The sequence below is a fragment of the Drosophila sulfurigaster genome, chromosome 3 (genome assembly GCF_023558435.1).
Source record: "Drosophila sulfurigaster albostrigata strain 15112-1811.04 chromosome 3, ASM2355843v2, whole genome shotgun sequence".
In the NCBI taxonomy this organism is placed as follows: Eukaryota; Metazoa; Arthropoda; class Insecta; order Diptera; family Drosophilidae; genus Drosophila; species Drosophila sulfurigaster.
In genome coordinates this window covers 21,569,039-21,594,736 of record NC_084883.1, presented here as the reverse complement: position 1 = coordinate 21,594,736, position 25,698 = coordinate 21,569,039, and the positions used below count along the sequence as shown (strand labels likewise).

Sequence of the window (25,698 nt, the reverse complement as noted above, 5' to 3'; positions counted from 1 at the left end):
TTCAAATTACAAAGCAATAGAGCTAAACTTATGAATAAAATACAAAACTACTACAGAAAAGCACAAAATACAATAACACTGACACTACTCTAAAGGGGGAACAAGCTCAGCTAAGCTTTTGATTTTACTAGCACCGCAGAGCTTTTGAGCGCGGCATGCAAATTATGCTCTGCGAGCTTTGACGCTCACGTCAGCGCAGGGGGAGCTTTTGAGCGTGGCGCGTCGTGTCGCGCGTGTGTGCGAGCACAGCCGAGTCAGTTGAGTTTTGTACTTCGATGCGTTCGGTTGGCAATCGCTTGGGCAAGCTGCTCTGTAATTGGTTCGGTATTGAACTCGTAACGCCTGCGCGTGTTTTGAACGGTTAACAATCAAATTGTGTGACAGATTTAACAAATACAGCGCAATTGTTAAATATACAATAATTCGGTTGGTGTAAAAGTGTCAAGTGTGCCCCCACAACTATTACAAAACCTTAACTCGCAATTGGATTTACGCAAATTGGAGCAAAGGAAAAGAAAAGCAAATAAATGCAAAACAAAAAACTGAAAGGTAAGCTTGTGTGCACAAAAGTTGGCAACGCAAAATATAAGTTAGTTGGCAACTCTTTAAATGCATTCAATTTACGAGCTGCAGCCAAGTCTTTGACACATTTCCCTTTCCTAACTAATTGTCTTAATTCTACGTTGTGGCACCTGCTGTTCGTTCTCTCTCTCTCTCTCTCTCTCTCTCTTACTCTCATTGTCTGCTTCCTGCCTGCACTTCCTTTTCCATTGACATTCCTAACGCCCATTGCGATTGGTTTCGCAGATTGTCAGGGTTCCAGAGTTCAATTTGTTTCGTTCGATTTGATTTTAGGTTTTCCGTTTTCCGTTTTCATTTCACATTTCTCCATCGGCAGGTTCTTCTATCTATCGATGTGCAAGTACATACGTATCTGTCTACATGCTGTATTACTTAATTTCTTAGCTTAATCCGATTTGCGTGCATTGAACTTTTTATTTTGTTTTTTCCCCTCTCTTTTTTTTGTATCATCTGAAAGGTGTGTTTTTGCCGCTCAACTTCTTGAGGTAACCAAACATGAGTATTATTATTATTGTTGTTGTTGTTGTTGTTCTCCTTCTTCTTATTCTTCATCTCACTGTTGTTGTTACTGATTGTTTTTTTTTTTATTTTTGTGTTGTACTTCATTGTTGTCTTGTTCTCGTTTTCGAAACGTTTATTTAATGAGTTCTTTCCCAGTTTCATGTTTGTTTTTTATTTTAATTTTTTTATTTATAATTTTTGTATTTTTGTTAAATGCGTTTCGGCAATTGTTGTGAATTTATCATGAATGAAGTGCAATTATTTACCTTTTAAATTTTACGATTTATTTGTGTTCCTTTTGCAAATGCTCGAACAATTTGCCATGCATTTTTGAGGTTCCATCGATTATAACATCGCTTACTTAATGTTCCGTAATAAGATCTGGTTTTAACATTAAATCAATTACACTTCCTTTTTGTTAACACAAAAAAAGGTTTCTGAAAATCTTCTAGAGAGTTTCTTTAAAGTCTTTCTTTCGTATTCTTAGGAAAAATGTATTATTGTCAAAGAAATTATTATTTGTTATAAAATTCTTCAAGAAATACCAAAAGTTTTTCAATTTTTCAAAGTTAAATGAATCCAGAAGATTGTATTTCTTGAAAAACAAACATTTATATGCTTATGAATGCAATTGTTTATTAAATTCTGAAATATAAGCTAATTTTTGAAGATCAATTCGAGTTTAAATTTGAAGATGTTTTCATGTTTTTATCATCTTTGCAATGCTCGTGTCACTTTTCCCACTTGCATTTGGAGAATTCCTAATTTTGGAAAGATTAAACATAATAAAATTTCAGAAATTTGTTGAAGCTATTAAAAGGCAATAGAAAGCTCGAATACTTTTTGGCAAAGTCAGGATTTATCAGTGGGTTCTTCATTTAAAGACTTTTCCCCAGCTTGGTGAAAACGAGGCTAATTAATGTGGCTGTTAAGCGCGCTTAGCGTGTGTTCTCAGTTGACCCATTTTGGGTTATTGAACAGGTGTCTTGAGATTTAGCATACATAGAGCCCAGCAAAATATTGCTATACGTCTTCTCTGATTGTTGGCCCGGCTAGCTGTAGTTCATTATTATGTGGCGAGTCTAGCGGTGATTTTGCCATTTACCAACAAAGAATACAAAGATGAAAACGACAAAAGTTTAAAGCCAATTCTTCTGGCAGAACAAAAGCCAGGTAAAGCCATTAGTTTGGCCATAGCAAATGGCCAAAAAGTCATTAAAGACGAAAATCTATTGAAATCTGGCATACAAGCAAAAAACACGCCTTCAAAATATTTCAACGGACAGCAAATGTTTTTTTTTTTTTTTTTTCTTACCAGGTGGAATACCAATTGCAAACTCTGCAAGACTGGTTCTTTTAGAGAGCTACTGTGGCCTGTTAATTATGCGCTTATCAGTTCATTACTAGCTTCTAAGTCTGGACTGCAGACCGTGAGGCAGCTGGCAATTACACTCACCTCGATTGCACCTCGGATGCGCCTCGATTAATCAGAATCCGAATCAGAATATCGCATCGTATCCATTAGATACAATTTCAAATTGAAGCTGAGCAACATGTTATTATTGCTCTGCTTTTGTGCAACTTCTTGCATACACACACACATGCATATGTGTGTTCATAATGATAACTCTGATGGCCAATACATTATCCTCCTCAGCACTCCCAACTTTATCCACTTTCTCCACCTTGAGCTCCTTGTACATTTGTTGGCTCCGACTTTCTTGCCGCAATTTGCTGTGTTCCGCGATAGCAACAAAGACACTCCCACAAGCAATGCATTTTTTAATCATTTTTTGTTAGCTTTTGCATATTTGCGAACTGGAATTGCAAAATCATGTAGCCACAGAATATTTTGGAAAGTGTTTTGAGTAACCACAGCCAAGTTATAAAAGTATTCAAAATGTATAAAAAACTTAAAAATTACAAAATACAATCAATTTTAATTTAAAGTGTTTTACGAGAGGCATAGCAAAGCTTCAGTAAATTGATTTTGAGAATGTATTCTGTCTTAATTTTCTTTACACCATTATTTCAATGCATTTCTACAATCTATAAATCCATTATTTTCTAAAAAATTTAAAATCTTTGATTTTTGTTTTAAAGTTTTATTTTGTATTTTAGTTGATTATTTACAAAAATGGGTTTAATTTGATTTTTTTTGTTTTAATAATAAAAAAATATTGTCTTATAAGTAAATTATGAAATATTTGTGTAACGTAATATGACGAATAATTTCTTTTACTACTCCAAAAATATTATTTGCTGTGCCAATCCATTGAGTAATAAATCCTATCTTATTTTTTTTCACTTTACAGTATTTGTAGTATTTATGTTAATAGTAAAATTCCAATTACAATATTCCGAAAACTCGACTGCATCGTAATGCGTTTGTGATTGAAGTTGGTTTTTGTTAATTTTACGCTTAAACTTTCTAATGCGTTCGATGGGCTTCCTGCATCATTGAAAATGCCATGAAATTTCCTTAAAGCAGCTATCAAGTTTGCACTCCGCTTCGTCCTTCCTCCAGCTTTCCGCGTGCTTCGCTTATTTTTGCATCGTTGTCGACGTCATTGTCACTAAAATTGAAGTCGTTGGCATGAAGTCGCCGTTGCCATGGCTCGACTGCATTTCCCACTCAAGACAACATTTCATAAAGTTTATTAAACTTTAACCAAATTGTTAAAGCGACAAACCCCCCTCCACACAAAATGTGTTCCCCCCCCTTCGGCTCTGACTGCCCATTCACTTTTCGTGTTGGTCGCTGTAGGCGCTGCAAACAAGTTCATCAGCATTTTGGCTAGGTACGCATACAGCCTCAACTTGGCCAAAACAAACTGCCACTTGACGGGTTCGTGGTTGCTGCTGCTGCTGCTGCTGCTGATGGTGATGGCAATGGAAGTGTAATTGGAAATGGTCAGAGCCGGCAGTTGGAGCACGTTGCGTTTTCTTGAGTATTTTCCTCGAATGCTATTCAAATACACTCACTGTCACTCACAAGCCACGCTTTTCCTTCGATTAGAGCAAGCTGCTAAAATGTCTGCAAGCTGAATACTAATAGTATATTATTAACTGACACGATCCGTTGACATAAACTCTGTTATTCCAAAGATACTAATTTTAAAATACAAAAAAAAATTGCGACTAAAATTATATACATATTTGTGAACATCAAAAATCGATTACATTTATTTCGAAATTAGTTTTATTAGTTTTTAATTCAACATTTGCTTTCCAAATCTTTATTTTTATTATGAAAAATACAAAAATTATTAATGAAGTTCTTCTAATTTTTAATTGAACAATACAGAATGATAATTGAAAGTCTTTATTAATTAAAAGATTGTAGTTTTTCCCTTTAATAATTTTCTTAAGCTTCATCTGCACTCAAAACAATTTCAAGGTAACATAACAGCACGTTGCCATTCACTTGCTAAGCATAAATGCATAAACAAATGGAAACAACATATTGCAGCAAAATTGTTTTGCAGCCAATACACCTTTGACTTAATTAGGAAAATGCACAAGTGCATAAGTTACCTTAACCGACACCGCACATTAACCACATTTTTTCCATTACTCCGTCAACTGAATGATATGTCACCTACCTAGAGCAAGGCTCCCTCCCGTCCCCTACCCCTCCACCTTCACCGCCACTTCAGCGTAGTTGCCTTAACTGAGTAACGGTAACCAGTCTTCAGTCAGCTCCATTTGCATTGAAAGTTGTTCGAGACCGTTCAACCTGCTCAGCACATTCTACGCGATTGAAAACGAAAATCAAATATGACTCAAAAGTGGTTTCCTCCACTTCATTTGTATGCCACGCACATCACGAATTAACTAATTCCCGATTTGGTATTATATACGATCAACGTATTCCCATTCTAACTAATCGAACGCATTTGAGATTCCACTAATTAATTAGTGCAGAAGTTAATTTATTGGCAATGACTGCTATCAGATAAACATCAGCTTAATCCTGATTTCCATCTGTCCGTTTGCAAAAATTGCGAGTACTGAATTTTACAGCTACAGCTGTTAAATTTGGTGGGAATATTGTGAATATGTTAAACGCTTATGAAAATAGTATCGCGACAGTTATTTCTACATAAACTAAACAAAAAAAGTACAGTTTGTAAAGTTAATTTAATGGCAATGACTGTTATCACATAAACATCAACCAAATCCTGCTTTCTGTCTGTCCATTTGCAAAAATAGCGAGTGCTCAATGAATTTTACAGCTAGAGCAGTGAAATTTGGTGGGAATATTTCTGTGTGATAAACGCATATGAAAATAATTTTGCGTCTGTTATTCTTACATAAACTCAACAGAAAAAAGTTGATTTTATAAAAATAGCTAGTTCTCTATATATTTTAAAGCCAGAGCTATGGAATTTGTTTGGAAAATTTCGGTGTGATAAACACATATTAAAATAGTTTTTAAAATAGTGTCACACCCATTACGCTAAACAAAATAAGTTTCCTAAAGCTGAACGACAATTTTCGCTTTACTTTTTAGCATTTATTTAAACATTTACAAGTCGCAAATAAACTGTGGCATGCAAATGCTCTTGTTTTCATTGTTGGCTTGCAACATTTTTCTTAATGCGATTTGTATTGAATTTGGCACAAATTGTGCTCTGTTGTGGGTTGGGTTTTTGTTTCTTTCTGTTTTTGTTTTTGTAATCTGGGGTCTCACCTGTACGGTCAGCGCTCGCTTTGCTCGCCCCAAATAAATCATTTGCAGAAATCAGTTAACTTTTGCAGCGCAGCGCAGCAAAGCCTTTTAGGTGTGAACTCTCGTTTACAATATTTCTCTTTAGTCTCATGCTATTTTGTTTTTCGTTTCAGTTTTTAATTTATTTTTGGGTCATTTGGTTCAGTTGGCAAAATGTGAATAAAACTCAAGGCGAAACTCAGATAGAAACTCAAATGTGGGTCGACATGCGTTAGCCAAGTGCGTGATAAGTCAAACTGGGCACAAAATATGAATTGAAAATCTAAATAATATTGAGTCAAGCCTTTTTAAGAAAACTATAATTCAATACAAACAGAGAAAACGTATTCAACTGCTTATTAAGGTTTGATTTACTTAAATAATGTCCTAGGAAAACTAAAACATTTCCCAATCATATAAATCGCATGCCACGCGGCGTATGCGCAATTTTTGGCATTTTTTAATGAAACGTTACCGAGTGTCGACTGTCGACTGTCTCGAGTACTGAGCGTATCCAAAGATTTTGATTGATTTTCTATGGAAATAATATAATTAAAGCGACTGAACAATAAGCAACAACAACAACTGAAGTAACAACAGCAAGTGCTACACGCCTAAAAATGATTGGTAAATTTGTATGGCTGCTGGGAAAGATTGGCACATTCTATGGAGCCAAAAACTTTCGATTTCAAAACAGAAATTCAATTGAAATCAGAGCAGTAGCAGCAGCTGTTAGATCGATCTAAGGCATATTGTAAATAGCTGGACAATTTCTTAAGGCAATCAGAAAACTTGTTTTCTACCGCAGACAACATTTTTGTGGCGCATTAACAATTGCTTGAATTACATATATTTCTTTTTTTTATTTATTTTTACAAAGTGAAAGAATATCACAAAAAAAAAGTTGAGCGTGAAAATTGTAACAATAAAGTTTTGTGACTATTCAGTAGACGATCTTTTAAAAACTCTCTTTACTATTAACAATCTGTTTATAATTTTCTGAACTAGACTTAAATTAATTAGCTGAAGTCGTAAGGCAATTCATATTTTCTCTAGTTGTTTTCCTGCTTTACAGGATATCTGCAAATTACACCTCAGCTTAGGATTCGCTTTGCAAATCATTGATTTGGTTTAATGGGGATTTAGTTTATTAACTGGTTAATAACCTGCAATATCGTTTACACGAGAGACGTTAATGCCGATTATGGCCCATTTGCATTGCATTCGTTGCAATTGGCTGAACGTCAGCCGCAGTTTGGGTCGTTGCCTCTGTTTATGATCGCAGTGCAAGGGGAAACTTGACGTTAATACCCATATGCATAAATAGTATTCACAATCTATTGCCCGCCTTTTGTGCCGACATAAAAGCAAAGAAAAAAATGCTTTTGGTCAGCATTCACTTTAAATAATAATAATAAAAAAAAGTAAAAGTTTTGAGGCTCGCAACGTTTTGCTAATCAGGTTTATGTGTGTGCAAAAAAAAAAACAAAAAAGACGACTAAAGAGTAATGCCATTGTTTTTAGAATTTTGTAGACCCCTTAAGATGCCAAAAGATTTGACATTTTAAAGATTTCAACGTCTGGGAAAACTTTCACAAGCCACCGAAACTTACTCTGGAGAGTGTAATGGGATTTTAGATTTAGAGGGAGATTCGAGGGGAAAATGCGAGTGTGAGTTTTGAATATTGATCTAACGCTTAAAGAGCTGGGATACAGATAATAATCATAAATTGAAAAAGCATTTAAATATTGAGTATACTCTGCATTTAATAAAGTTTAATGTCATTAATTTTTAAGGCCATTTTCTTGTGTAATATTTATACAAAATATTCATTGATACTTTAAATTCAACTAATAATTTTGTCTCTTCTCTTTTTTTTTAACCCGCAGGTATGTGGGCAAAATTACTAATTGTTGTTGAGGCTTGAGGCAAAGCAGCAAGCGAATGGAGTCAGTAAGCAAATCAAATCAAAAGTGAGCTCATCATTAGGCACAGCTCATCAAGGTGCTCGTACTTTAAGTGTTTTTGTTTTTTCTATTTATACTCATGATATGAGGGTTTTTTATTTTTGTGTGTTTTGCCAAATGTCCAATATCGAAAAAATTGTGGCATTAATCAAATGAGATGTGCAGAAAGTTGGGACTGAGAGCAAAAAACCATTAGTGGGCGAGTCATGGCAATAAATTGAAATTCGAGTGGAAACCTGAGTTTTGCCCATTGCCAGGCTTGATTTATGGTCGTTGTGGAAAATTGGGCATCGCGCTTTCAAGTTCAATGCAATGGGAAATTTTCAATTAGCTGGCGAAAAAAAACAAAATAGTAAACAGAAGAAGAAAAAAATTAGAAATTGCCTTGGTCACTTGAAAGTGAGTCGCCGCTGTTGTTGTTGTTGTTGATGTCGTTGACGTTGCCGAGTCAAGAGTTGAGCAGAGGAAGCGGCAGATGCGATAGACGACAAGATAAACATGTAAAGATAAAGATATATAGATACGAGAGAGCAAAAGAGGCTGAGGCTGAGACTGAAGTCAAGTGAGGCTTGTCAACCTCAACCTACGCTTGCGCTTGCGCTTGACCGTTAATGGCTTTTTTGCGTTTCATTGAAGAAATCGGCGATTGTGCTTAGATATTTCGGACAATTTGGCAGCTTGTTGAAAGTGAAATGTGTGAAAATGGCTAATTAAATGCACGGATAACTTGAGCACAACTCAACAAAAAACAAAGAAAAAAACACAGAAACAGAAAGAAAGATAAAAGAAGTAAAGTTTTCTCTCGTTCACTTGCTAATTATGAAATTTGGCTTAGCGCGTTCGTTGCCTAAGTCTTTTGTTTCGCCTCTTTAAGTTCTGCCCGTAAGCTGCCCACATGAAGCCACATTTCCGCTGGCTTATTGAGCGATGCCCAACGTGGCGTATGATTGCTCTCCCTCTCTCTCTCTGTTTTATAAATTGCTAATGCTCACAACAAAATGCGCAGCACGTAGATGTAATTACGCGTCGAGTTTGTTGCCTAAGTCTTTTGTTTTAGCGCTTGTTTATCTGCTGAAATTAATGACTTTACTTTAATTGTTCGCTTAACTCGGCATATAATTGTGTTAACCATTCCATAACATAAAGATCCAATTTTCTACCATCTATTTATTTGCGATGCCGAAATCTTATCGAAATTTCTATAGAAATTCTTTTGAACCCGTTTAACTGGGGAACAGAGGAAGATGCGTAGAAATTTCGGAGAATTGATTAATTAACAACAACAATAAAGAAATTATTAACATATGAACTCTCTACAGGGAATTTCGCATATTACAAATGCTAAACAAGCGGCAGATACCTAAAACGGGTTTTTGACTCACAAATGTTTTTCAAATCTCACTCGATTGAAATTGCTTAGACAGAGTTTTGTGCAAAACTGGTTCCTAATTCGAATTGTGCTAAATTTTTCATAGCAAGCATTACACAAGCCAACGATTTGTTCCAATCAAACCACAAATAACAATCTTAGTCTAGTTTTTTGGTTTTTAACCAATAGTTCTTAAAGTTCGTTAACTATATGTAATTGGGTCTCCGACTGCATGAATAAATTTCAACCTGTTTGCATTAGTTCATTGACTTGTTTTGGTTTCTTATCTAAGGCTGCTAACTGCAAACTGGGCAAACATAAAAGAATAAATAAATAAATTAGAGACTGGCAATTATTAATAACATTATCACATCAAAGTTGACATATTGCTAAAGTTTCTACCCGAATCAAATTCTTCGACAGCTTAGCGACAGTCAATTGATTATCTGTCATAATTTATTGTTTTACAGAAAAGCTTTTCTGTATTATCAGAAATCAATGTATAATTTATTTAAATTCTTCAATAACAAACAAAATCAAGATTTCAATTCATTAGAAATGAAATGAGTCATTAGCATTAGTATTGCGCAATTATTGTACATAAATTCACTTATTTTGATAACTAATTAGATGCTTTGTGTAGATTTTATTATTAGAGAATCTGTTTTTTATATAGGCAAAACGATCTCGTTAACAAGCAACTGAAAGTGGGCGTCAATGCCAGACAGAATTCGTTTATATAGTCTTTCCTAATAACACTTCTCAACTATACTAAATAAAAGTCAAACATTGCGCAATTTGATGGCTAATTTGCTAGATATACTCTACAATATATACACAAGATATTAACTAGAAGGATAAAGTTTTGCAACCTGCTATGAAATTAATTGAAAGCCAGGCAATTTAAAATTGTACAAACAGTAATCTAATAATGAGTTGGCTTGTTTTTGATTATATCAATTGTAGTAGATTTTTTATTATTCTAATGAGTACATTAAGAAGTATTTTTGATTATCATATAGTGTATTGTTCGTTTTTACATTTACTACTACATTTAATCTTTTATAGCTGGGAGACAGTATAACTTCTAGACGAACACTTAAGGAATTTTTCTTTTTATACTTTTTCCTTTTTAGGTTACTTTAGTTAATTTGATAATAAAGGTTCTTAATTACAAAAATTATTCTTTTTTTTTTAAAGATACGTACATCAAATTAAATTCTTCTTGCTTAGAACGTACTAACTAATAGCGTACAGAGTTCTTATAAGTACAACAAATTTTGTATGTCTACATTGTTGTTGTCTTGTTTTATTGTTAAAGCAGCTTTAGTTGTTGTTTTAGTTGTTGTTTCAGTTGTTGCTAGTGCTTTGTTCTCCTTTGAACTGCAGCAGCAACTGTCGAGTGCAGCGTTTGATCTTTGTTATTTGGCTCGTTGTGCCATTTGCCTCGTTGTTGTTGTTGTGTTTCGACTTCTTCTTCTTCTTCTTCTTCTTCTTCTTCTTGCGGTTGCAATGCTGAAAATAAAAGTGAACGTTGTCGTTGTTGTTGTTGTTGTTGCTGTTATTGCGGTTTTGTTGCCACATTCGCTGCTATTGCTGTTGTGGCGAGTACACGTATCTGGCAGATATTCAATCTTCATCTTCATCTTCAAAGCATTCGTCAAACGTGTTTTATTATATTGAGAGACTTGAGCTATTTTTCTCGATCGCCTCGATTTCAGATTGCTTGCTTCTCTCTCTCTCTCTCGCTCTCTCTCCCACTCTGTCTCTCTCTCTCTTTAGATTTAGTATTTATTGCGAGTACCCTTAAAGCATTTGTTTGTACTTGTTTTGTTATTCACCGGCAACTTGGCCCGGGATTGGGGATTGCGAATGGGGCTTGGAATCGCGCCAGTCACGACATCTCAACAGACACCGACAACAACAACAACAACAACGACATCGACGACGACAGCTCAAGGTCGCATTCCTTTGCCACTGACGCAGTCATTCAATAATTCTTTTCTTATTTGGATTGTTCTCCGCTTGGATTTATGTGATATACATTTATTCCAATTTACAATTGCTTTGAACATTTGTCCAATTTTTGTTTTTTCTTTTTTTTTTAAAACTTTGCTACTGTTTGCCATATTTAAGTGCGGTTCAAGTGAACAAAATTCCGCATTCGTTAAAAACAAAAAAAAATCCATTTAATATTAAATTGAAGTTGTAATTTGGGTTTTTCCATGTGTAGGTGTTAGTATGCGATTATGTATTAGTATTAGTGAGTTCTTGCCTGCTGCTTAACTGAGAGCTTTCAAAGTTATGCATATGTGTGCACTGTACGTGTGTAAAGTGAACTTTTAGCAAGTATATGAAAAGGTTAACTACTAAGAACGCTAATGTTGGGTGTGTTTGACTTTGAGTTGAGCAAATTCTACAACATATTTGTACGAATATTGTTCTGAAGTTTAAAGATTTGCCATTTAGATTTAGCTACATTACATTATCAGTTATCACTGAGCTGTAATACCTATTTACCCTTTGTATGCCGGGTATAAATATTCATGAAATTTTCTAGAACTAAATTCTTAGCGCCGCTCGCATGTTGTTAATTGCTTTGGCATCAAATGTTGCTGCTTAGCCATGGGAAGTGTAACGTTTTCCTAAGCAATTTATATGCGACAGCTAATTTAAGCCATGTTATTTGTTGTTTGCCAAGTTAACGCTGATTTAGCCTTAGCCTGAGGACACAATAGAGTACGGTAGAGGGAGGAGGGGTAAGGTAAAGAGGAGATACTAAGGCAGCGGCACACCCACCCAGATGTTGTTGTTTTTTGTGAGGCGGCTTTGTGTCGCCATTAAATTGCATAGGAGTCGGGACGGCACTTTGAGATGCCATCTACACCTAATTTATGACGGCTTCACTCTACTCAAAAACAGCAACAGAAACAGCCAACCAACAATATTAAGAAGACAGCATCGAGAGATTCCAGAAATGCGGCAACTACGTGCGCAACGCGGCCAAATGAAGTCACGATCGAGTCCGGGTCCAAGTTGCCCATGGAGAGAAGGCGGTGCTGCTTAGGTGTGGCGAATAGCGAGACAACAACAACAACAACTGCAACAGCAGCGGCAGCTCCAGCTACAACTAGTGGGTTAATAGAACGACGCCTCTTGGGGGCAATAACAAACAAAAATGCCACTGCCAGATACCCTTTATTGCAGCGGCAGCAACTTGTTTATTTTAATTGCTGTCGCTTGAGTATTAAAGCTTATTTAATTGTAAAGACTTAACTTAACAATGAGAATTGTAGTTTATAGATATTTATTTTTACGAGTCGAGTGTGCTTGACTTTGGGATACTGGCTACACATTGTGAATAAAAGCAAAACAGTGTGGTATTCATTTTAAAATATACTATATAAATACTACAATATATACCATAAGCTATATTTGGTATATGGGTAATGTACTAAATTCAAAATATCTTAAATTGTATACGAAAGGTTATATTTGGTATATTGATATACATACAATAGTACTATATTTAAAATATACCACGAATATTTACCAAAGCTTATATTTGGTATATTGGTATAGTACTATATTCAAAATATACCGACTAGCGGGTATACAAACTCATATTTTCATTAAAGGATTGAACAGTCAAGCAACTCGTAATGAATTTCATTCTGAAATATTCAGAATATTTAGCAGACATCAAATTGTTCGCATACCATAAATATTTTGCAGCTTATCTGATCGTTTGCTTGTCTGTTGTTTATGCATTATGCATAAAATATGCCAATTGAAATCAATTGGTTGAGTTAACACTGCCTTGAAATAGTTGCGCACATAGCAAAAACCAAAAACGAACAAAAAACGAGAAAATGAATGAGAAAAAGATAAGAAAACGCAAATGATGGCAAGAGATGTAAATTTCATTAGAGCCTTAGACTCTAGTTTTTGGCCCCCCGCTTGATATGAGAGCTCAGTTCGACAGCCCAAAAGAAAAAAACTTTAACTTTTACTTTCACTGTCAATAAGTGGCAAGAGCAGAGGTGGGAAGGGAGGGAGGAGTCGAGGAGAGGAGAGGGCAATGGCTCAATAGGGGCCGCAAACTCGTTGGATCTCAATTTGCATGGTTCGTAGTATGGTATTGTTGTTATTGTTTTGTTATGTCTTCGACTCATTTGCAAATGTATCTGACGGCAATTTAGGCCCTCGAATGCATGTCTATGCATTGTCTGCCAAACAAACGTTGAATCTTCACTCTTGAGTCTTTAGTTTAATTTCATTTTCACAACAACAACAACACAAGCTCAGCGCGCTGTTGGTCTCCGTCACACGTGTTCACATGTGCTGCAATTTGATCGTCACGCCGAGATCTGTTCGTTGCTTTTGGTGTTATAGCGAAATGTTAATGATGAGCATTTGATAATAACAGCAGCAGCCGCAGCTCTTTTTCGTTGCATCTTCTGTCTATGCTGTGCTTTTTTTTTGTTATTGTTGTTATCCGACAGCCGCTCTTCAACTTGTCTGTTCATTTGTTGTTTGGAAAATTGTTGTTGACTTCATCGATTTGGCGAAAGTTGCAGATGCTGCAAAAGGGAAGTGATCGACAAAAGATTTGTTTACCTAAAATGCCGACAAACTTTGACTGAATTTTAAATTAATTTAATAAGCACAAAAGGTCTGTTTGCACACATTGCTAAAGGCTTCGACTGAATTTTAAATTAATATGATAAACCCACAAGATTTCTCACACTACTTACCATAAATTAAAACATAATTATTCAAGTTGATAAGCGCATTGACATTTGATAATCAACGGCATCAAAACTGAAAACTTTTAGATATGTTATAGAGCTATTTATTATATTTTAAACTCGAAATTCAAAGTTTTTAATTGTATATCTGTGACACTTGCTTCAATGCTGCAATTATTGGCATAAAAATACAGACATATATTGTTTACGTCTTGATTATCAATGCTTCAAGTGCTTGCATTAAATTTTAAAAATTCAAATTTTTGATGTGTTATACAAGTATATAGCTATATAGCTTTTTATTACAATTAAAACTAGAAACCTTAAATGTTTAATTTATGTAGAGATATACGAGTATGTTATTGATCTCTGTGACACTTGATTATTACTGCTTCAAGTGTTTACATTACAGTTTGAAACTTTAAATTTGTTATGCGCATTTATGAGACATGCTCAAAGATATTTTATATGGCTATTTATTCGATTTAAGATTTAAAACTTAGAATTTGTTAAGTGCATTTACTCAACTTGAGTTATGTTACGTAGCTAATATTGTTTCCCTAGTTGACGGGGGGCAAGTTCTCCAGCTGCCGTTGACTATCTATTGAGTTGGCTAGTTTGTGTCAAGTTAGCCTTGTTCTTAATAGTCAAACACTGCTTTTTTGCATAGTCCAACTCGTAATTAAACGCTGAGCGCAGCAGGTGGTGACGATGGCGAGAGGCGGGGAGCAGGAGGCACATAAATTGCAGCAAGTGCAAGTACAACGACAACGGGTAAAACATCGAGTTTGAGCTGTTTGAGTCTGTGCATCTGCAAGATACGTGAAGCGCAACAACTTCTCAGCGTATCGGCTGACAGTGTTGACCGCAGCAAGGTGCAACCTTGTGACTGTGTTTGGAATGCAGTATGCCTCGTTGTCAGTTCGTTGCCTAAGTCTTTTGTTTTTAGTGTCTAGCCAACACATTGGAAATTCTAACTGAAGCGCAGTGGGGCGTGGCATATAACAACACTTCCAACACAGCACACAAAAGACGCATACACATAACAATAAGCACAACTTTCTTTCCTATTTCCTATTTCATCACTCTCACTTGTGCTTATCTCGAGCTTGTTTATCTTGCATCTTTAAATATTGAAACACTATGACAACTCGCGGCGATTTCATAAGATTTCCGAATACCAAATTCCGTCTCATCCACCGTGCTCGTGCTTTTATTATTATCATTTCTTATTGTTGTTGATTTTCGTTTTTCACTCCACTATTTTCATTTTCATTTTCTTTTCGTCTGGTTGTAAGTGAGACATGTGCCTACGTAATCGCTGGCACGTCCCAATCTGATCTGAATGTAGCTTAGGCCGAAGTGTTGACGTGTAGATTTGATGAAAGTCTTTCACAGTTTTATGCGCTCTAGGTTGAAATTTCATTTTTATTGCCTTCACACTAACGGCAGGCTACTTTAAAGACTCAATAAGAAAATATACATTTTGTATTATTCTAAATATAATTTAATTCAGAAATATAATAAACATTTTATATGCTTCCAAATGTGATTCACCAATATAATATTCTCTGTAATCTTCTTTAATTTTGCATTTTTCTTCTGTTATGGATTATATTTTAATGTCATCTAGTTATCCGGTTTCTTTTCATAGAACAAATTGAAATTCCGCCATGTCTAACCCATGGTGTGCAGTGTATTGTGTGGCTATCAATTTGTTATTCAAAGTAAATTTTCAATTTCAGCGCGCATAGATATTTCCATAAATAAACTACATAAATCAGAGCTATCGGTCGAAGTCGAAACTGAAACCAAACCAAAGCGAACACAACTCAACTCCAAGTCAACTCATTAGTAATCAAAAGCTGTGCATGCGCTGTGTCACGATCATTGAATTCTTTTTGCCAGACAGAGAAAGACAGAGAGAGAGAGAGAGAAAGAGAGCTCTGAAATTGTTGCACAAGCGTCGCGCTGGCGTCCCATGTGGGCTGTAAATGTAAGGTAGCATAAGTTAATGTAAGAGAGAAGGCAAGCAGAAGGCAAGCTAAGGTGCCTTGCCACTGGGAATGTTTGTCGCCAACGCAGTCGTCGCCACCGCTGCAGTCGACGATGTGGCAGCCACAACTTGACTCGACTTGGCTTGTTTATTTTACCTTAATGGCTATTTGCCTCCGTTGTTTAGTGGCCATTTAAATATTTTACCCATTTCATTTTGGACATTTTCAAATACCCTGAAAATGGAGCGAGCCAACTGCTTGATGTCGGTCACTTTTCTAGTTGAAATTGTCAAAATGTAGGACAGTGAAATACATTAAATATTTTGCCACATTTTGTAGTTTATATAGAGAAAATTTTGCTTATATAAAGAAATTTACAAGTATGCATGTATTTATATAGAGCAATAGCAGCTTATCTATTAGTAACTAAAAACAAACCCAATTTTTTTTTTGTAAAAATACAAATTTCACACTTAAGTTAAGCTGTCGAAAGTTCAAATAATAAAATGTTAGGCTTAATATAAACAGCGCAAATCTCTTAAATTTTATGCATATCAATTTACAACATTTTTTCCGCATGTCCTTGCAAAACTTTCAACAATTTTTAGTCGCCGAACAATGCATAAGAGCATTCAAACGTCGATGCTCAACAACATGTTATTGATTTCTTGTTTTCGAGCCGGCAAAAGCTGTGTGTTTTGCCTTTTAATGACCATAGAAAATATCTGAAAAATTTCTACTGCTTTGCATTTGCATTTTTGGAATATTTGAATCGTGTTTTTTGTTTCCTTTTTTGCGTGTCAATTAAATTGGCAGTAAAACATAATATTTGAAATAGTTTTGTGTTTTTAATATATTTGTTTAAACAAGTCGAAGCAACGAGAATTCCCAGTGTAATAATATGTGTTTTAACTACAAGGCTCGTAATAATAGATTAGAGATTTGGTTGTTTATTTTACAGCAAGGTTGTAATTTTCAAGTCACGACTGAGAAACACAATTAACATTTATGTAACAAAAGTGATTATGACAAATTGTTAAACTCGTCAAATATAAGGCGCTATTGAAGAAATCTAAACTTGACTGCTATTAAGATCATTTTCCATGGGAGTTTTCCTGACCTTAAGCATGGCTCCATTATGATTGATTATAAGCCATTTATTGCAAATCGGTTACAATTTAGAAAGCCCTTGAAAATGTGTGATTTAATTGCGATTAAGTAGCTTAAAAACTATTTAGCATTTGTTGATTTCTTCACTTTGATTTTAGCGCCACCGATTGTTGATTTTTTCCGTCCATTTAACTTGGTTTTATTCGATGACAACGCTAACGGCTTTGGCTTCAGCACTTTGGCCTCGACACGTATATACAAATCGTAATTGAAGTCGCCACACGATTTTCCTGCAATCAATTAACAATAATTAAAAGAATGTTGTCGACCTTTTATTTTGTGGTATACCCCAACACATTTCCTCGCCGCAGGATTCGCAAGTCACGAGTCGCGTTTCGACGATGCCCGACTTGTTTTTGATCTTTTTAATGCAATTGTTCAATGCAAAATCCCTTCGATCCTTGGCCTCGGTTTTAAGCTCCAGTTTGCCCATCTCGACCATGCGACTAAAGTATTCCTCTTCCTGTTTAGACTTGGGTCGCAGTGTGGTCAGCATCTTCCAGTCAATGGGCACAGCGCACAGCTCCATTAGGACCACATCCTTCATCTCGCCGGGCACAGGATCTGCATAAGTGTAGAGCAACTCCCGTTCGCCATTGCTCTTCAGCAGCTTGCGCATTTCTTTCTTGGGCATTTTAAAGGCGTAGTCCTTTTCTCGAATTTTTATTTCCTCAGCTCGCACTTTGATGGGTCGCATCTTATAGTCGGGCACCTTTTCCATCAGTCGCTTAAACTCCTCCGTCGACTGGATGTTACTGCGACTCAGATCCAAGACGGGCACTACAGTCTTCTTTTTGCCCAATAAATCATCCAATTTACTCATTTTACTAGTTTTCTATTTGTGAATTCCTTGCGATATTGATCAAACAAGTGAAGCACGTAAAGAAGTTCTTTTGGTTTCCATGGTAAAATTTCATAGCTTAGTATATACTTTCTGGTATTTTTTAATTATTGTTAGTTTGATTTATTACTTTATTAGTATTATTTTAGTATTTTATTATTATTGACTTTGGGTTATTATGTTATAAGTTGCCTTTTGGTTTCCATGGTAAAATTTCATAGTTTAGTATATATTAAGTGTAGTATAAAGTTCAAAATTTGTAGTATTATTTAGATTATTATTATTTCTTATTTTTGGTTTTTAGTATTTTATCAGTTTTATTTATTATTTTCTAATCATTCTTAAACGAATAATGATGATTTTGAACAAAACTGGTATTTTAGTTTATATTTCACGGAAAAAAATAAAATACTAAGTGAAATACTAACTAAAATTCTAATAATCAGATACTTTTCTTTATCAGATTTGAAAAGGAGCACCAACAATTTTGTATTTTAAGAAAGCATTGCGTTTTATATGTTATTTATGCAGCACTCTCTAACATTTCTTTAATCTCTTCTCTTTACAGTGCCTGCAATAATAACTCAATCAGCCCCACGTATCGTAAACTGAAAATCGTGTAATTCGGTAGAAGCCGCCAAAAATAAAAAGACGTTGTACATAAGATCGGTCAAAAAAACAGAGGGGAAATAAAAAAAAGCGCCATCGAGAAGCCAAAGAGCCGACAAACAGTTGGCTTGTTTAGCGTGTTTTTTTTTTTTTGTATTTCGGTTGGCATTTAATTTCGTTGGGTTACGTGGTTTCGAAGATTTCGTGTGGCCGCCGAAAAGAAAGTCACGACATTATCCATAGCGGGTTCGAAACGAGAAACAAGATTTCCAAGATTCTGCGCCGAAAGTCAAAGTTACAAGTTTACATTTTGGCCCGGTTCAACGTCTTTTAACTTGTTGTGTTTGCGCGCACCTATGTATGAGTGTGTGTGTGTGTGGCGCGTTTTGTCTACATGTGTGTGTCTGTGTGCTTGTGCCACTTTAGAAAGTGAAAATCGAGTGCACCTCCAATTCGAATCCCATTCGGCCTCTGGGCGCTGCAGCTGAAAGTGAATCTACTTGTGGATTTCAATTGTATACGACGCCATCTCATCCAGTAGCTGTGGACAGCAGCTACCTGCAGTAGCATTTGCCTTCCCCCCGTTCTACCTGTTGATCAATAAAGCCGATCCGATCGGACGATCAGACAAACAAAAAAAAGTCTACAACAATGGAGGCCGAAGAAATTACAAAACTCGTTGATGGCGTTTATAGGGTAAGTTTTGTTCATACTTTTGCTCTCTTCATTTCTCCCCGTCAATCTGAATGTTTTGTATTTCTGTGCGCTAGTTTTAAGTAGTTTAAGGGGTAATAAAGAAATGTAAATAAGTTTTTTTATTGCACTGAGTCGAGGGAAAAAACCAATTAGTTTCGACTGACAACAAATGAAAGAAATTTACATTTTCAGTTGACTTTTTTGTGCAGTAAATTGCATGTTGAAGCTATTAAATTAGTTTTTTCTTTTCATTATAAATAACAATATCGAAAAAAGCAAATTAAGATATCAAATTTCTTTATTATTTATCGCTCAATTTACTATATTACTACATTAATATAAAATATTTTAAAAGTTATTACTTACACCTTTTAGAGTTCTTTCACAATATTTTACTTGGCTGACTAAACAGCGCCCTAATCAACAATTAATAATTTAGGGTCTAAATTGTAGACTCTTGATTTGTTAGCGATTAAATGGCAATCACACTATTTAATTGATAAGTCTCCGACCTAAGAATACAGCCCATATAGCGGTCAAGGTTGTAGCTCAACCAATTACATTTATCTTAATCTAAATTTAGTCTAAGCAAAAAAAAAAAGAGTAAATAAGTAATTTAGTTAGAGGATTACACAATATGCCCGCTAACTTCAAATCTTTGAGTTGTGTAACGAACCACAACTCACACGAGTTAAGCCACTCGAAACATGGCAGCGAATCGCTTGAAGGCCATTTCTATTAAGCCAAGTCTTTCCACTAATTTCATATTTTCTGAACACTCGCAGCGCTCGTAATGATCCTAACTAGACGAAAACAATTTACGACAATAAATGTGACGTTGAGCTTTCATATTTTAAACTACATGAGCTGCAAGTTTTTTTAAAGCTCTTAGTTTAAGTTTCTAGAGAGCTTCCCTATGTTAAAAAGGTGTATAATGTAGCTTCGGTTTTGAGACCGGAACAATTCTGTTCACTTTAGGAAAAATGAGAAAACACAATAAGAATATTTTACACCCAATTTCATTTTTATAATTAAGAAATTGTATTTTTAAAGAAAAATAAATAGGAATAATTAATATTAGATTCTATGCAATATTAGAAAGCAATCAATGCCTTTAAAAGAAAATTGAAAGTAAAATTTAAATTGTATTTCTTAGTAATATAAATTAATTAAAGAATTGAAATGCCTTATGAACATTTTATGTAAACGACTTTAGGCTTTTATTCTTTAATCGTAATCACTGACCAATTTATTCTTGTCGCTGTTTGCTCAGCGCAAGCGATGACCATAAATAGGTTAGGTGTCAAATCGTTATAGATTAAATGGATGTGTTTATGTATTTTGGATTGGATCACATTTCCCGTTTCGATGGCGGCATTTGGAAGAGATTATTTGAAAGGGGAATTTCGGTGGCTGAGAAAACCAAATTTGGTCACGACGCGCTGAGACTTTAAAATATATTGCTTGTTGGTTTTTTATTGTCTTAAGCATTTTCTATAGATTTCGTGTAGTTTTTGTTTTAATGGTCATATAATATGAGAAACCGCACAAACAAGTTCAATTGCGTTGCTGCCACACAGTGTGGCACAGCCATTGCAGGTTGCAACAACGGAGCCCGCAAAACAAAAAACAAAACAACGAAAAAGTCTTGAGAGTTTGGCAAGTCTCTGGGCTGTGGCATCTGCCACAGGAGCGAGGGTGGGTTGGGGAGGGGAGTGTTGCAGTCCGGGCGTTGCACATTTCGCGCATCTATTTCATTATGCAACTTTTAGTTTTCACAACTTGCAGCCAGCTGCTGTTGTTGTTGTTTTTGTTTTTGTTGTTTAGTGTTAGTTTTTTTTCTTTGCGGTTTTTCAGCTTTGAAAATTGCGGAAATTTTTGTGTGTAGTTGTTGCTGATGCATTTTGGGCTGCTTCCACAGCATTTCATGTTGCACATGGTTGCATTTTCTTGACTCAAACAACATTTGCATTTCGCTTTCGTGTTTCTTCCTTTTTTGTGTCACAGCAACAGCAACAGCAACAGCAACAGAAAAAGCAGAAAAAGAAAAGATTATTTAATTATTGTGACAAATTCGTGAAAAGACTCAGGAAACGAACGTGTTTCGGAGTCGGAGTCTGCAACATATTCACACTAGCCTCTGACTGTGATGACGATGATGACGACGATAATATGTTAGTGGTTATGATGATGATGACCATTATATGAATAGTTGTGCATTAATCAAATCACTTCCTCATTTACGTATGTATTTTCTTTATGATTATATTTAATGCCGAATGATTTATTTACTTATCTCAATCTTATGTCAGAGCCCCCTCTCTATCGGCTGTCAGCTTTAACTGGTTTATAGATCTATTATGATGTTTATTCCACGTTGTTATACTTTAAATTAATTAATTGACTTGTGGATTCTTGAATTGCTTTTCTAGTTTTTACCAGCATGTTTTGATATTTTTTGCGTCTTCTCTTTTTGGCTTTTGGCCTTTCTAAAATGGTTTTGCGACTGCTTTAACAGTAAACATGGGATATAAGATCGCGGCAAACTGGCAATAACAGTTAAGTCTACTGTTGTGAATGCTTTTTAGATTGTCAAAGTGCGATACATTAGCAATTTCATTATTTGCTAATAAACGTAAACAGCTTCATTTAAAAGTTGGTTTTGTCTGATACAACGATGGAATGTGATTGATAAATGTTGAGAGTAGAGTTATGAAATGAATGCATATTCAATCATATGAATGCTGTTTTAGAAAGGAAGCAGAAATTCTTAAGAAACTGTTGAGCCAAAGATTGGAAGAATTATTATGCTAAAATAATGTGCGAATTAAGCTAGAAAACTAAATTTGAAAGTTAAAAATAGCACATGAAACATGAGTAAAGCATATCTCCGCAGTTTGACTTTGATTCATCTTTGGTTGAATAATGATTTATCATTTTACGGACTGTAGATTTCTTAGAAGATGTCTTATGTTATTAATCTTAATAGATTCGAATAATATTTAGGGCAGTTGTCAGCAATTTGCCCAGGATTCTCAGAGCATGGTCACACTTTGGCATTTAACAGCACATTCCACCGGCAATTCGCATGCTGTCCAGATGGTCACATTGTATTTATGTATGCTATTTATGCTGTGCTTGTCTGCAAGGTGGGCACTGCAAGCGAATGGGAATGGAATGGAATCTGGGGGCTGCCGGTGAAGCCACTCAAGAGCAAGAGCTGTGTAAGTGGGACGCAAAGAAAAAGCAAAGAGAAGCAATTGAAATAAATGAGAATTGCAGCCACTTGATGTGGAGACGGAGACGGAGACTGAGACTGAGACTGCGGCTAATGCCCAGAGTGCGGGAGCTGGGAATGGAACTGCACAACTGTGTGACGGATTTTGAGCCAAAGGCGATGGCATTTCTAAGGCTGCTGCATTAGAGAGGGAGACAGAGAAAGAGAGAGAGGAGGAACGATGGGCTAGAGAGAATCATGTCATATGGGCATAGGCTCAATGGAAGTGGGTCAACGTCCGAGCGGAGGTGTGGCGGGGGAGAAGACCACATTAAAGAAGCCCTACAATGTGCGCAAACTTTTCAACTGGAGAAGTCACGCAATTTTCAAACATTTTTCATGCATGCTGCACAGTCATTGGTGGGGGAGGAATGGAGAGGAGGCGTGGCGGGGTCTGGTTGCGCCTTGACGCCTCTGTCTAAGTTTTGTCAACATTTATGTTGTTATTGTTATTGTTATTGTTGTTTTACCTGTTGCGTGTTTGTTTTCTTTTTTTCATTTTGTTTTTTTTTGCAAGTTTCATTTTCTAATTGGCATAATTGCGGTTGAGTTTGCTGTTGTTGTTAGATTGCATTCTCGCATGCCTCGAGTTAGGTGTGGCTCTCGTCGAGTAATGGCCAGGCCCACACACACACACACAAACACACACACACACGCACACATATACATGCAGACGCCACCTGCTACCCGCTGCAAGCGTGGAGGAGAAAAACAGTTAACAAAAATTTTGTTGGCCCACATGGCGACCTTTTTTTTTGGTGTTTGTGTGTGTTATTTTTCCTCTTAGTTTTCGTTTTAGTTTTTAATTAAAAAAATTGCATATGCTGAGCTCACTTGGCGATTTATGTTAAGCGGCGATTAGTGGCGACTGCCTCAATTTATTTTGGCTTAAACGTTACGTTGAGCCGCCTCACAACAAAAGTAAAAAAAAATAAAAGAGATTGCACAGCTGTGATAAATGTTGCGTCAGACAGACAACAACAAAAAACTGGGGTAGGTTAGGGTTTGTTTTCTTGTGTGTAAATGGGGAAATGTGCTACAAATTAGATTAACTAATTAACCAAGTAGCCAACTAGAGTAGTTGTATTAAATATAATCACTTGTCAGCAGCAACAGTGAAAGGTTTGAGAGAGAACAGTCGTGTTTGTAGAAGTGAATTAAGCTTGCTAATACGTCGAAGCAAATGAAGTAAAATGTTCTTGAATTTTGTTGAAATAATGATGAAATAATGGTATGATAATAGAGTGCATAAGATCTCTAATTCTTACAAATAAATGTGTTGCAAAGTACACAGAAAGAAAAATACGTGCTAAAATCAAGAATAAAATCTTAAGCTAAGAGCAATATCAACGGAAATTAGTTTCTAATTTTAAAGGAAGGATGGGAATTCCAACATTTTAAGAAACAAGAACAAAAATTAAAATCGGAAAAATCTTAAATCATGATATGCAATCTTCTTTTTAATCTAGAATAAAACGTTCTTGAAGCACAATTTTAATCTTCGAAAAAATTGTAATCTATGATTTGTAATCTACTTTTCAATCTAGAGTTCTTTCTTTCTGTGTAGTTGATTAACTTATTGGAAAAATAATATTTAGAATCAAATATAGTGTAAAGCTGCTGAATAAATAGAAACATACTGTTATTTATTGTAACATACAGTAGTAAATATTTTCATTTGACAAGGTTGTAATATAATTCAACTGCCTTGAACTAAGCCCACCTCCAAGGTGATATTTTGAAGCCAACCCACTGGGCTAACCGATCACAGCCAATTACCATAAACCACAAATAGTGTTCACTACAAAATAGTGCTTGTAACATTGATAGCCTAATGAATTCCGTGTGCCCGACTTGAAGGTGGGCATAAAATGTATCTCAGAGATACAAATAAACTGCTGCTCAGAGGTTAACCGTATGTCAGGGTTGGTGCACTTGTCATGCACTCGCACTTACACTCACTCTAGCACTCACACTCACTCTAGCACTCGCACACATTGAAACTAATTAAACAATCACAGTCGAATGTAAATTAAGCGTTTTAATGGCAACTCGTAGTCTCGTATATCTCGGGCCCAACCTAGCGATAAGACCGCTCTTAAAAAAGCAAACACTCAGCTGAACTCAACGAATCGCTCGATGGGGCATCGCATAGCACAACTTGTGACCTTGACAAAGTGTGTTTGTTTTTATTTTTGTATTTATTTTTCGTCTTTCCATTGAGTGAATTGTGAGTGCATTCATTCCCACGCTTCGATGCCGCATTTGCAGCCAATAAAATTGTTAGGCAAATAAAAATTAAAGCAAGAACAAACAAGTTTTGCCGAATAGTCAACACGCTTTTGAATATACTAAGCTTAAGTAACTGATATATGATATAGTCAAACGACTTTCTTAATTGTTTCTAGTATTTTTGAAAAAAATTATAAAAAAGGTTAAATATAATGTAGAAAAACTAGCTCAGAAGCTTCGAGTTATAGCTAAAGTTAAATTATATTTCTTTTAGAATCGCTTCAGCGCAAGTTGAAAGTTGAAGTCTAGAAATAATTTACAAAGATTTTTAAATACAAGTTTTATTTGTAAAATATACAGATACAACTTATTTTGCGAATTTCTTTTAATGAAACGACTTTTGTACATTCACTTTGAAGATTTATAAAAAATATAAGATGTTTTTGCAAACAATTTTGCTTTAAGGAAAAAATAAATAATTTAATTTAGACTTCAATCAAATTAGTTATTATATAGTCTTTTAGTTACTTTAGCAAATTATGTTATATTAATTCTTTTTAAAAATTTTGAAGGTTTGTGTTAGCACACAATAAATTCTTTTTGTGACAAAGTTGCACATGTTTATGTATTATTTTTATATTTTTTTTCTCCTAAAAGTTTACTACACCACAAAAATAATTATATATATCGCACAAAATATATTGCAAAACAAAATCGTCTTAAAGTTTGTCAACACAAGTCAAGAATTATCCATTGTACTTAAAAGTTGTGGTGCACAGCAACTGAAATTGTTATTTTTTTTGACATAAATCTTTGTTTGTTATTGCTGCTAAATTTTTGACAGTTTGTTGCTAATTGTTGTTTGTTTTGGGGCCCAAATGAGCGAGTACCCATGCTGATTGTATTCAAAGTTATGAGTGCTGCGCTTTTGTGTGTCAAGTGCGGAAATGACTTAAAGCCAAAACTATTTGTTCAATAATCAAGCGCATTG

The 25,698-nt window shown here is 35.3% G+C and overlaps 2 protein-coding genes across 4 annotated transcripts in view; one reads left to right on the top strand and one right to left on the bottom strand.

Moving 5' to 3' along the window:
* Window positions 1-114: 114 nt before the first annotated feature.
* Window positions 115-25,698, top strand: part of LOC133846120 (brain-specific angiogenesis inhibitor 1-associated protein 2) — a 35,225-nt gene continuing 9,641 nt past the window's right edge. The window contains exons 1-2 of one of the 3 annotated variants that reach the window (XM_062280878.1): window positions 115-549; window positions 18,462-19,198. In XM_062280878.1, the coding sequence (XP_062136862.1) occupies window positions 19,154-19,198 (45 nt within the window). In that variant the 5' untranslated portion in view covers window positions 115-549; window positions 18,462-19,153. The remainder of the gene's footprint in view (window positions 550-18,461; window positions 19,199-25,698) is intronic. The other 2 variants (XM_062280881.1, XM_062280879.1) reach the window with 2 other exon arrangements.
* LOC133844180 (uncharacterized) lies at window positions 16,450-17,945 on the bottom strand. The gene is made up of 2 exons (XM_062278058.1): window positions 17,341-17,945; window positions 16,450-17,282 (listed from the first exon to the last, which is right to left on the bottom strand). The coding sequence occupies exons 1-2, from the start codon at window positions 17,873-17,875 to the stop codon at window positions 17,113-17,115; spliced, it is 705 nt and encodes a 234-aa protein (XP_062134042.1). The 5' UTR covers window positions 17,876-17,945; the 3' UTR covers window positions 16,450-17,112.

Coding starts and splice junctions, on each gene's coding strand:
- LOC133844180 (XM_062278058.1), bottom strand. CDS start 17,875: ATGAGTAAATTGGATGATTTATTGGGCAAAAAGAAGACTGTAGTGCCC. Junction 17,283..17,340: donor CGGCGAGGAAATGTGTTGGG/GTATACCACAAA, acceptor AATTGATTGCAG/GAAAATCGTGTGGCGACTTC.